Below are 13,766 nucleotides of genomic sequence, written 5' to 3'. Positions count from 1 at the left end.
TATCCTTCCTCAGTGGGCTTGGCAATCTCATAAGGAGTCTATTTTGATACCACCAAATATCCCAAGTTGCTTGGGCCCAGGCAAACCTGTGATCAGTTTTTACCTCCTCCATTTGTAGAGCGTGTGGTGAGGAGGATGTGGTTACTGACCCTTTGGAGCTGCTGGGCAAGGGGATGGATTTCCAGATGCACATTGTGCAGTGCCTTGGCACCAAGTGGCTAAAGGAAGATCCAGAGTGAGGCATGCAGATGGGGCATCAGCCTGCTCTGCAAGGCTGCTATGCACAAACCACCTATCTCCTGGGTGCTCGTGCGAGGGAGTCTGTCCTTATTTTAAAAAGGGGTTTATTATGGAATTTCGTTTCTCTGCTAGCTCAACCCGAAAATAACTATTTCCCCCGAAATGTTTAATAGAGAGAAGCCACACCTCCCTCCAGGTTGCTGGACTCTGATCAATGTGTATTGATCCTTCTAAGTGACTGAAGCAGTAGAGTCAGCAATTTCCTTATCAGAAGGAATATCCAGTAAACTATATTATCTAAGTAGAATGATGGTTGCTGGTTTTTTCCTTTGAGTTGGAAATAAAAGAACTGTAGTACAATGTGGCAGAGGCAACTTAAAATAAGTAGGCTAAAAGGATATTGAGATAAAGCAAAAAAGAAGACTTTGAAGGACAAAACCCAAAATATCACACATGGAAAATGAACAATTTTAGATTATTTGAGGAGAAAGTACATATCAAAATACATTTTTCTTTTTGTTAGACAGTTAATATTATTCATTAGTGATGAGACTCATGTTAATAACACATGTTGGAAGCAGCAATCATGAGAATCAGTTACAGGTCATCTTTTATCCACTAACCAGTTCAGGCTGTAATTCTTTGGCTCATCTGATCCTTTTCTTCACAAATATGTCCCTTCTGGTTTTAAGCTGTGTTTTATGTTCTTTTCTCAGGTACAGAATGTATGATCTTCTAAAAACTTTATATACCAAGTGTGTATGGAAAATTCTGAATCCCCCATTGAAGAGACTGTCCAATTTACAGCCTTACATGCATCTCAGGAGTTTCTGAATTATTTACAGACAAATACTCTCATTGTTGACTTATGAGGTCTTCAAGGTAATGTGCTGACTTCCTCTTTTGCATGGTACATTCTTTAATCAGATCTCATGTCACTCTATCTAGGATGCAGAGGGAGTTGCAGAGGGAGGTGGTCTTAACAGCCAAGAGCAGTCTTCCCTGGGGTCCCTGGGTTCTCGTCCACAGGTGATGACCTGGTTTGAATCTCCTCACACACATGGGGGCTGGGCAACTGAGGTGTTTTTCCCTGATGTCTCCCCCACACCACGGGAGGCTGTGCCAGACAGAGCTGCTCCCAGGCAGACTTCATGTTCACAGGTGAAGGCCATGTCATGGTGGACACCAAGAACATTTCCAGGATACAGGTCAGGTGTCCTTAACATGGTGACATTAACATGGACATCACAGATAACTAAAAAATCTCAAGAGGCCAGCTGCCTGCAGATCATCAGTGTTCCTTCCCCATAACACATGTTTTCTTAATTTACTCCTGTGTACACTTCAGGGCTTAAACCTTGCTCACCACACCCCCACACCATCTACTTTTCTTGGGATATGTAAAAATTGCCAGTCTCAAAGGATATGCAAATAATACAGCAAAAGGCTAAAACTGATGTGTTTTTTTGTAGATTACTCAACCCAGATACCAGAACTTTATCTGAAGCAGCTCAAGTTAGAACAGGAGACGGAACTGCTCAGAAATATTAACAGGGAGATTTTGGGAAGATGGCAGTGTGAGTAGAGCAGTGGAAATCTCCTCCCAAAACCATATATATTTTTGAAAATACAACAAATAAAACTACACCTAACAGAGAGACCAGAGGATACAGTACAACAGCCAGGCTACATCTACATTTGCGAGAACTCAGCATCACATGAAGGGGGTAAGATACAAGCTGTGGCCCGGCAGGACCCAAGCGCTCCCCACACCCCAGCCGACCAGTGGGAGGAGAGGACTTGGAGCAGGGAGGGAGAGGGAGCCCAGGACTGCTAAATACCCAGCCCTAGTCATCCACACCGGGAGCGCAGACACACATTGCATGGTGTGTTGGATATTAGGAAAATGGAAAACTAAAATCTGAAAGCGGGTCCCCACAGCTGGCTCCCCCAGGATGAAGGAAAAGCAAGTGCTTTTTGAAAGTCTTAAAGGGACAGGGGCCTCACAGCTGTGCCCCAGCCCCTGGGCAGGCAATGCAGCCCTGCAGCCCCTCACGGTGATAAGCAACCTGCCATTCATTCCCCCTCCCACGTGGCCCCAGCAGAGCAGCCTGGGCACATCTGCGCCCACAGCAGCTGCTCAGAGCCTCCTCCCAGCGCACAGCCACCCGGGCCAGACCTGGGGCTGCCACCGGCGTGCAGCTGGCAGGGGCAGGGCGCAAAGGGGCGTTATTCACGCAGGAGCGCACAACCGGCATGCCTGCCTCTCCCCGCTCTGGGCTGCCCTGAGTGCTGCTCCCAATGTGCGGGTAACTGGCACAGGCAGCAGAGAAGGGCAGGGCAACCAGCAAGCAGGAAAGGAACTTTGTTCTCCCAGCTAACACATGCGCTACCTGCCTATGACAACCTCTATCACCATGAAAAGGCAGAAGAATTTGGTCCAATCCAGAATCACCCAGACAACCCCTGAGAGAGGCCCTGGGGAGACAGATTTAACAATTCCTCCTGAAAAAGAATTCAAAATAAAGGTCATAACCATGCTGATAGACCTACAGAGAAATATGCAAGAGCTAAAGAATCAAGTTGGGAGAGAGAATACAGAAATAAAACAATCTCTGGAAGGACTTAAGAGCAGACTGGATGAGGTGCAAGAGGGCATTAATGGAATAGAAATCACAGAACAGGAATACAGAGAAGCTGAGGCAGAAAGAAATAAAAGGATCTCCAGGAATGAGAGAATATTAAGAGAACTGTGTGACCAATTCAAACAGAACAATATTCGCATTATAGGGGTACCAGAAGAAGAAGAAGAAGAGAGAGAGAAAGGGATAGAAAGTGTCTTTGAAGAAATAATTGCTAAAAACTTCCTCAAACTGGGGAAGGAAATAGTCTTTCAGATCATGGAAGCCCACAGATCTCCCAACACAAGGGATGCAAGGAGGACAACAACAAGACACATAATAATTAAAATGGCAAATATCAAGGACAAGGACAGAGTATTAAAGGCAGCCAGAGAGAGAAAAAAGGCCACCTACAAAGGAAAACCCATCAGGTTATCATCAGACTTCTCAACAGAAACCTTACAGGCCAGAAGAGAATGGCATGATATATTTAATGTAATGAAACAGAAGGGCCTTGAACCAAGAATACTGTATCTAGCACAATTATCATTTAAATATGAAGGAGGGATTAAACAAATCTGAGACAAGCAAAAGTTGAGGAATTTGCCTCCCACAAACCACCTCTACAGGATATTTTAAAGGGACTGCTCTAGATGGAAGCAGTCCTAAGGCTAAATAGATGTCACCAGAGAAAACAAAACTACACCAAAGAAAGCAGACCAACCAAATACTAACTAAAGGCAAAAAATAAAATCAACTATGCACAAAAGCAATCAAAGGAAACACAAAAGAGTACAGAGTAAAACACCTAACATATAAAGAATGGAGGAGGAGGAATAAGAAGGGAGAAAAATAAAGAATCATCAGACTGTGTTTATAATAGCTTAATAAGTGAGTTAAGCCAGATGATTAGATAGTAAAGAAGCTACTCTTAAACCTTTCATAACCACGAATCTAAAGCCTGCAATGGCAATAAGTACATCTTTCAATAATCACCCTTAATGTAAATGGACTGAATGCACCAATAAAAGGACACAGAGTAACAGAAAGGATAAAAAAGCAAGACCCATCTATATGCTGCTTACAAGAGACTCACCTCAAACCCAAAGACACACACAGACTAAAAGAAAAGGGATGTAAAAAGATATTTCATGCAAACAATAGGGAGAAAAAAGCAGGTGTTGCAGTAATTGTATCAGACAAAATAGACTTCAAGAAAAGAAAGTAACAAGAGATAAAGAAGGACATTACATAATGATAAAGGGCTCAGTCCAACAAGATAATATAATCATTATAAATATATATGCACCCAATACAGGAGCACCAACATATGTGAAACAAATACTAACAGAATTAAAGGAGGAAATAGAATGCAATGCATTCGTTCTAGGAGACTTCAACACACCACTCATTCCAAAGGACAGATCCACCAGACAAAAAATAAGAAAGGACACAAGAGGCACTGAACAACACACTAGAACAGATGGACCTAATAGACATCTACAGAACTCTACACCCAAAAGCAGCAGGATACACATTCTTCTCAAGTGCACATGGAACATTCTCCAGAATAGACCACATACTAGGCCATAAAAAGAGCCTCAGTAAATTCAAAAAGATTGAAATTCTACCAACCAACTTCTCAGACCACAAAAGTATAAAACTAGAAATAAATTGTACAGAGAAAACAAAAAGGCTCACAAACACATGGAGGCTTAACAACATGCTCCTTAATAAGCAATGGATCAATGACCAAGTTAAAATAGAGAACAAGCAATAAATGGAGACAAATGACAATAACAGCACAAAGCCCAATATTCTGTGGGATGCAGCAAAGGCAGTTCTAAGAGAAAGTATATAGCAATCCAGGCATATTTAAAGAAGGAAGAACAATCACAATTATTGAGATTGGAAAAAGAAGAACAAATGAGGCCCAAAGTCAGCAGAAGGAGGGACATAATAAAAATCAGAAAATAAATAAATAAAATTGAGAAGAATAAAACAATAGAAAAAAATCAATGAAACCAAGAGCTGGTTCTTTGAGAAAATAAACAAAATAGATAAGCCCCTAGTCAGAATTATTAAGAGAAAAAGAGTATCTACACACATAAACAGAATCAGAAATGAGAAAGGAAAAATCACGATGGACCCCACAGAAATACAAAGAATTATGAGAGAATAGTATGAGAATCGCTAAGCTAACAAACTGGGAAACCTAGAAGAAATGGACAACTTCCTATAAAAATACAACCTTCCAAGACTGACCCAGAAAGAAACAGAAAATCTAAACAGACCAATTACCAGCAACAAAATTGAATCAATAATCAAAAAACTACCCAAGAACAAAACCCCCGGGCCAGATGGATTTACCGCTAAATTTTATTAGACATATAGAGAAGACATAATACCCATTCCCCTTAAAGTTTTCCTAAAAATAGAAGAGGAGGGAATACTTCCAAACTCATTCTATGAAGCCAGCATCACTCTAATACCAAAACCAGGCAAAGACCTCACCAAAAAAGAAAATTATAGACCAATATCCCTGAAGAACATAGATGCAAAAATACTCAACAAAATATTAGCAAACTGAATTAAAAAATACATCAAGAAGATCATACACATGACCAAGTGGGATTCATCCCAGGGATGCAAGGATGGTACAACATTCGAAAATCCATCCACATCATCTGCCACATCAACAAAAAGAAAGACAAAAAACACATGATCATCTCCAAAGATGCTGAAAAATCATTTGACAAAATTCAACATCCATTCATGATAAAAACTCTCAACAAAATGGGTATAGAAGGCAAGTACCTCAACATAATAAAGGCCATATATGACAAACCCACAGCCAATGTCATACTTAACAGCAAGAAGCTGAAAGCCTTTCCTCTAAGTTCGGGAACAAGACAGGGATGCCCACTCTCCCCACTGTTATTCAACATAGTACTGAAGGTCCTAGCCATGGCAATCAGACAAAACAAAGAAATACAAGGCATCCAGATTTGTAAAGAAGAAGTCAAACTGTCACTATTTGCAGATGACATGATATTGTGCATAAAAAACCCTAAAGACTCCACTCCAAAACTACTAGAACAAATATCTGAATTCAGCAAAGTTACAGGATACAAATTAATACACAGAAATCTGTTGCTTTCCTATACACTAATGATGAACTAGCAGAAAGAGAAATCAGGAAAACAATTCCATTCACAATTGCATCAAAAAGAATAAAATACCTAGGAATAAACCTAACCACGGAAGTGAAAGACCTATACCCTGAAGACTACAAGACACTCTTAAGAGAAATTAAAGAGGACACTAACAGATAGAAACTGATCCCATGCTCTTGTCTAGGAAGAATTAATATTGTCAAAATGGCCATCCTGCCTAAAGCAATCTACAGATTTAATACAATCCCTATCAAAATACCAACAGCATTCTTCAACGAACTGCAACAAATAGTTTTAAAATTCATATGGAACCACAAAAGACACCGAATAGCCAAAGCAATGCTGAGAAGGAAGAATAAAGCGGTAGGGATCTCGCTTCCTAACTTCAAACTCTACTACAAAGCCACAGTAATCAAGACAATTTGGTACTGGCACAAGAACAGAGCCACAGACCAGTGGAACAGAATAGAGACTCCAGACATTAACCCAAACATATGTGGTCAATTAATATACAATAAAGGAGCCATGGACATACGATGGAGAAATGACAGCCTCTTCAAAGCTGGTGTTGGCAAAACTGGACAGCTACATGTAAGAGAATGAAACTGGATCATTGTCTAACCCCATACACAAAAGTAAATTCGAAATGGATCAAAGACCTGAATTCAAGTCATGAAACCATAAAACTCTTAGAAAAAACATAGGCAAAAAAAATGTCTTGGGCATAAACATGAACAATTTCTTCATGAACACATCTCCCTGGGCAAGGGAAATGAAAGCAAAAATGAACAAGTGGGACTATATTAAGTTGAAAAGATTCTGTACAACAAAGGACACCATCAATAGAACAAAAAGGCATCCTACAGTATGAGAGAATATATTCATAAATGACAGATCTGATAAAGGGTTAACATCCAAAATATATAAAGAACTCATGCACCTCAACAAAAAGCAAATAATCCAATAAAAAAATGGTCAGAGGAGCTGAACAGACAGTTCTCCAAAGAATAAATTCAGATGGCCAACAGACACATGAAAAGATGCTCCACATCGTTAGTCATCAGAGAAATGTAAATTAAAACCACAATGAGATATCACCTCACGCCAGTAAGGACGGCCACCATCCAAAAGACAAACAACAACAAATGTTGGCGAGGTTGTGGAGAAAGGGGAACCCTCCTACACTGCTGTTGGGAATGTAAATTAGTTCAACCATTGTGGAAAGCAGTATGGAGGTTCCTCAAAAAGCCCAAAATAGAAATACCATTTGACCCAGGAATTCCATTTCTAGGAATTTACCCTAAGAATGCAGCAGCCCAGTTTGAAAAAGACAGATGCACCCCTATGTTTTTTGCAGCACTACTTACAATAGCCAAGAAATGGAAGCAACCTAAGTGTCCATCAGTAGATGAATGGATAAAGAAGATGTGGTACATATACACAATGGAATATTATTCAGCCTTAGGAAGAAAACAAATCTTACCATTTGCAACAACATGGATGGAGCTAGAGGGTATTATGCTCAGTGAAATAAGCCAGGCAGAGAAAGACAAGTATCAAATGATTTCACTCATATGTGGAGTATAAGAACAAAGAAAAAACTGAAGAAGCAAAACAGCAGCAGACACATAGAACCCAAGAATGGACTAACAGTTACCAAAGAGAAAGAGACTGGGGAGGATGGGCGGGAAGGGAGGGATAAGGGTGGGGGGGAAGAAAGGGGGCATTATGAATAGCATGTATAGCATGTATAATGTGTGTGGGGGGCACAGGGAGGGCTGTGCAACACAAAGAAGACAAGTAGTGACTCTATAGGATCTTACTACGGTGATGGACAGAGACTGTAATGGGGTATGTGGGGGGGACTTGGTGACGGGGGGAATCTAGTAAACATAATGTTCCTCATGTAATTGTAGATTAATGATACCAAAAAGAAAAGTGAAAAAAAGAAATATTAACAGAGTCCTGAGGGAGGAAAACGTGCTTCTCAGAGAACCACTTAAGAAAATTGGTTCTAGTCATCAAGGTGAGAGGCCACTGAAGTCTGGGTTGTTTAGTTTTCCTCTAAACTCCTACATTTGGGATGTGTATTTGTCTAATGTGTATTACTTCTTAATGAGTTCATCTATATTTTGTTTCATTTAAAAAACAAGGCAAAAACCTTGGCCTTCTAAGATTTTTGGATAGGTCTGAATTGATGCGTGATAAAGGTTGACATAATAGATTGTCACTGAAGTAAATAAAAATATAGATACCTGGATAAATAGATGAAATAAATATTATCTTTTCTTGCTACATCAGCACATAAGTGCCCTGAAGGTAACCGGGATGACAGCTTAACTTCCAGCAGCCAGACAGCTTAACCAAGTGCGCCCTCAGCAAGCCAGCTGGGACAGAGTTTGCCAGAGCTCTTAAGGTGCTCTACCAAAGTGTGAACATGGCAAGAGATCAGTTTCTCAGACTGAGGCATTGTAAACCTCCTGTAAGTAGCCAGAATCCAGGGAGTGAAAGGAATCTCCACTAGGTTTAGGCATTTGCTGTAACTGCCTTCCCTGAGTTGGGGGTGGGGGGTGCTGAAGCAGAAGAGCAGGCCGAGGCTGTAACAGTGAGTCTATCTCTGGGCACCCATCTTTCCTCCCACTTTTTTATTTTGATGTACAGCTGGCTGGTTCCAGGCAGCCATGGCCATTGCTGATTGATGTTCATGAACTCTGTGGCACAGAATATCCCAGAAATGCAAGTTTGGTTTATTGTGATAAAATGAAATAAATGTAATTCATGACATTAAGATCTTATAGGAGAAAAATCATGATTCCTGCCATAGATGCAGAAAAAGCATGTGATAAAATTCAGCATCCTACCATAGTAAAAACTCTTAGCAAACTTGGAATAAAATGGACATTCCTTGGTAAACAAATAAACAGTGAACATAATGCTTAATGGTTGATCACGTCACACTTTCCCGCTCACACGAGCAAGAAGCTGGGGATGTCAACTTGCTTCCCTTCTGTTTGACGTTGTACTTCAGGTTCTAGCCAATGCAGCATGGCAAAAAAAGACAAGGTATAAAGATTGGAAAGGTAATAGCAATAATAGTTTATATTTATATGACTTACTAGTGCTTTACAGTCAGTTACTGATTCAGTTCTGACAGCAACTCAGTGTGGTGGGCACTATCCTTAGCCTTATCTCACAGTTGATTGGTCTAAGGCACAAGGCAGGTTAAGTAACTTGTGTGAGGGTACACAGCTAGTAAGTGCAGCGAAGCTCTAAGCCCAGCAGGGTTGCTCCACTGTATTCTTTCCCACTGCACCATGCTGCTTCTGTTACTCCCACATGACTGTTTATTCCAAGAGAAAATCCAGAAGAATTTATAAATAAATAGAATTACAAATTTGCTGGCTACAAAACCAATATTTAAAAATTAACTGCACTTGAATATAATAGCAATAAGAAAAAATTTTAAATACGATACCATTTGGGGGGCATAGGGAGGGATGTGCAACACAGAGAAGACAAGTAGTGAGTCTACAGCATCTTACTACACTGATGGACAGTGACTGTAATGGAGTTTGTGGGGAGGGACTTGGTGAAGGGGGGAGTCTAGTAACCATAATGTTCTTCATGTAATTGTAGATTAATGATAATAAAATGAATTTTAAAAAAGATACCATTTATAATTATATCGAGTATATGAAGTACTTAGGCCTACAGCTAACAGAAAACTATGGACTTCTATGGAGCACATTTTAAAACTTGCCGAGAGGGATTAAAGACAATCTAACTGAACAGAGAAAGATGCCATGTCTCCATGATTTGGAAGATTTGCTGTTATAAATCTGTCACGTCTCCTTGAAATTCAATGTAATCCCAGTCCAATGTAATGGAACCTGACAAGGTGACTCTATAATTTAGATGGAATTACAAAAGTTACAAAAGATAAGACCAAAGCCCCAAAACAAGCTAAGAGGACTTGCCCTACCTGATATCAAGGTTTATTTTAAAGCTATTGCAACAGAAAGTTACTGGCCCAAATACAGATAAGATAACCAAAGGAAAAGACCAGAAAGGCCCAGAATTAGATTCACTCAAGACTAGAAACTTGACCAAGAGAGACCCACAGTTGAGTGTGGCAATGATGGATTTATCAATAAACAGTGCTAGAATTAAGAATACCTATGAGGAAAAATGAACTTGGGTCTTATCTAAACTATACATATATAGAAGCTTCAGATGAGCTGGCATCATAGAAATAGATTCCAGGGCCCATTCCCAGCCTGTGAAATCAGGACCTCTGGGCATGGGGCCCAGTAATCTGTTTTACAAACCCTCCAGATGAATCTGCCTTAATCTGAAGCATGGGAACCACCTCCCAAGGTATCTGATGTATGTAATGAATTAACTTCTCTCCTACCCATCTAGAATGGCACTAGTATACACTATTCTTGAGAGAACTGAGAAATAGTCCCTCAAATCACTTTTTGTTTCATGGTTCAGATGAGGGACCAGCTAAACACTTTTGCAGAAGCCGGTGCACTCACACCATCTTCCGTAAGGGTCCCAGCCTGGAAGCACCCTGATGTATGTCCACAGTGACAGGTAAATTATGGCTCCTCGGTACTGCGGAACACGGCACTGCTGAGAAAGTGAACTACAGTCACACACAACTGGGTGACTCACCGCCAACAGTAGGGAGTGAAACCTTCTAGTCACAAAAGACGCCGTCCAGTATGATTCCAGAAATGGTCAAAGACAAGCAAAAAAAAAAAAAATGCTGTTTTGGGCTGCAGTATAGGTGGTAAGAAAATGATTATCATATATGTCAGGCTAGTGGTTGCTCCTGGGGGACACAGAGAGGGTGTGGCCAGGACCTGGAAAGGGAGATTCTTGAGCAGGTGTGTTCACTGTAACTCTACCTATGGAAAAAACAGCCAAAGTAACAGAGCAGGTATTTCCCTAGCAACCAGGGAAACAGAAACTAAGCAAGACGCTGTGACCTGCCCTCTGCCCTCTGCCCATCGCTCAGGGGCACGCCGCCCACTTCTCCCGTCCGCCTCCCCCATGCCTCCCTACAGGCATCTCTGCAATCTTCTCTCCAGGGGACCTGCTTACAGGAGGCAGGGATACATCAGTCAAGCCTAGTCCTCCAAAGTGAGGATCCCTGCCCCCACGTGGAACCCTAGAACTTTTACGGTAAAGTATACACACCAGTCCACTCTGAAATATCTGGTTATCTCATCAGGTCTCCCTATCAGTGGTAACTAAAGGCCATTCAGGCCACTCTCCTGGAACTGAACATGCTCCTAGGTGACTTATGGTCTCTGCTGGCAACTTCCAAAGGCAGCTTTCCAGCCAGAGGGAGAACCACCGGGCACTGCTTCATGCACACACATTTTATGCCAATGATGTGAGTCTACTAGTAACTATCTTTCTTATTTTTTAGGAAGATTATCAAATGCTTTGACAATTTGTGCATCAACAGTCACAAATGTTAAAGGACTTTGGGGACCTACTTGAATCCAGCTTGTGGAAACTGAAAAATGTTGTGGCTCAGATAGTGAAAAAGAAGAGAATGTTTACTGCATATGAACAGCTAGGGTGTGTTGCTGACACACTTGAGCTTTGAGTGGCAAACATCTGTGCAGTAATGAGCTTAATTAACATGGATACCAGAGCTGAATTGTGGACTCAATTTACTAGACCCACTTCCCACTAAATCTATTTCTTCTACCATTGTAAAGCAAAACTTATCTCCAATTTGATTTGAAATCATGTAAAAATGGGTCTGTATCCAGGCTGAAGGTGAGGTGGGAGATATCCGGCAGCTCTGAGCTCTGTGGGAATGGGAATAGTACTTATGGCAGATGGTTAACAAATATAAAGGAATATAAAGTGGTTAGAACACTGCCTGGCACATAGAAGCAACTGATAAGCATTTGCCATTGATATTTTTACAGTAAACTGACTTCAAATAAACTTCTTGCTGTCAGACTTGAGACAATGGTTATTTCATGCCCTTCATTTTGTATCCTTGCTCTGAACAAATTTGATATCCTATCTCCACTTACTTTCTGTCCTCACAGGTTTATTTGAGATGCATGCAATGCCCCAGGCAGTGCTAGTGCCTGTACCCTGGCACCCAGTTGGGTACAGGCTGTTGAGATCACCAGGAGTTAGTCCATCTCAAAGGATCTTGATTCCACAAAGCATTGATGAAGGGGCCTCAGTTATGGACTGACAAGCAGTGAATACTCTGGTGGGGAAAGGCTGTAAAGAAACCTTTTGTGGCTAAAGACAGACTCCTAATAGCAAAATAGTGGTAATAGTAATACTACTTACTAATCTAAGTGCTTAACATCTGTTAGCTCATTTACTTCTCACCGTGTTTTTGAGTTTGGCACTAGTATTTCCCCCATTTTGAGGCTTTAGAGATTAAATAAACAGGGTTTGTCTAGGCCACTGAGTAAGCAGCGCGCTGACTTAGAAACCGAATTCCTAACACTGGGGGCCTGCTGCCTTCGTGCAGCACTGCCCCAGGGAAAGGCTGGACTGATATGTGTAAGAAACCAGAAGGAGGAAACAGAGGGGACAACACCAATCCTTGCTCCCTAAAATGTGAATTCAGGGAAATCAAATGGGAAGACACTGAAATTCTACTGCAGGAGAGGCTACCAATGTTCCAAAAGGTAGTCTCCCTGGGAAGGTGGGGAATCTGGACTGATGATTTCAGCTTAATACCAGGGCCTGAGGGCTTAAGCAGGAGGCCTGGGTTTTGCATGCAGCTCAGGTCCTGATGGAGCATACAAACATGCCCGAACAACCACCTGCAAGCCGGAGCCCAGATGTGGAGCTCTGCCTGGCAATGGCAGGGACAAGGGTTAGTGAAGCAGCATGGAATCCTGTAAAACGTGTCAGGGAGGCTGCAGGAGACAAGAAGGGCTTCTTCCTCTTTGAGCCTCAAAGTTCTTAGACAATTTGCAGAAAGAGTATTACTTGCCTCAAGTGGGTAATATATTTTCTGAAAATGAGAGCAGGTGGAGATTTGTGAGGTTTAAAAGACAATTAGTGTGAGACATCAGCTGTGTTTCAAACTGGAGGCAGGGTCATGCAGGCTGTAGACATCAGTGGCAATGGTAGAGCAGAGTACAGCAGACATGGCAAAGCTGGAAAGAACACTTCCACAACATGCGGCCTCCCTGGTGGCTCCCAGATGCTGAACCAGGACTCCTGGCCCCAACCTCCAGCCTCCTGAAGGCACGCTGCTGGGCCTGCTGGGGAACATGTTGTCTTGTGATTCTGATTTGCAGCTGGCCATGACATCTGTTGCTCCTGTACATTTTTCTGATTTTAGTAATGACAAAAACTTCTCTAAGTCTCCACAAATGAGCGCACAGCTGAGACCAGATCTCAACTGCGCCAGGACAGAGGAAGCAAAGTTAGGATGAATGGCACTACCACCATGAATTGCCCTCTTCAATTAGATGCCCTCTGTCTTCTGCACAGGCAGTATAGAACCGTCCGCCAACACAAGTAACATTTCTATCTGTCAGGCTCCTCTCTGAGGAACAGAAATTTCTTTAATGCAGTAAAGAGGCTGTCCTCTTTACATATAAACAGCACAGAGCACGACATGTATGTTTATTACAGGCTTATTACAGAAGGAAAAGTCCTTTGCCTTATTTTAGGGCGTCAGTAGAAAACCTAGTTAAAATACAAAAAATAAAATTAG

The 13,766-nt window shown here is 41.6% G+C and overlaps 1 protein-coding gene across 1 annotated transcript in view; it reads left to right on the top strand.

The window, feature by feature from the left end:
- The window catches only part of LOC118928859 (kinesin-like protein KIF28P), a 43,507-nt gene extending 31,536 nt beyond the window's left edge, over positions 1 to 11,971 (top strand). Inside the window, 8 exon segments of the mRNA XM_057508225.1 lie at positions 121 to 253; positions 957 to 1,018; positions 1,021 to 1,122; positions 1,357 to 1,455; positions 1,713 to 1,817; positions 8,385 to 8,430; positions 8,432 to 8,519; positions 11,481 to 11,971. Coding sequence (XP_057364208.1) covers positions 121 to 253; positions 957 to 1,018; positions 1,021 to 1,122; positions 1,357 to 1,455; positions 1,713 to 1,817; positions 8,385 to 8,430; positions 8,432 to 8,519; positions 11,481 to 11,663 — 818 coding nt within the window. The 3' untranslated portion in view covers positions 11,664 to 11,971.
- The last annotated feature ends 1,795 nt before the right edge of the window (positions 11,972 to 13,766 follow it).

This window comes from Manis pentadactyla, chromosome 9 (assembly GCF_030020395.1).
Source record: "Manis pentadactyla isolate mManPen7 chromosome 9, mManPen7.hap1, whole genome shotgun sequence".
Classification (NCBI taxonomy): Eukaryota; Metazoa; Chordata; class Mammalia; order Pholidota; family Manidae; genus Manis; species Manis pentadactyla.
The sequence above is the reverse complement of the archived record's forward strand: the minus strand, read 5'-3'. Positions and strand labels throughout refer to the sequence as shown.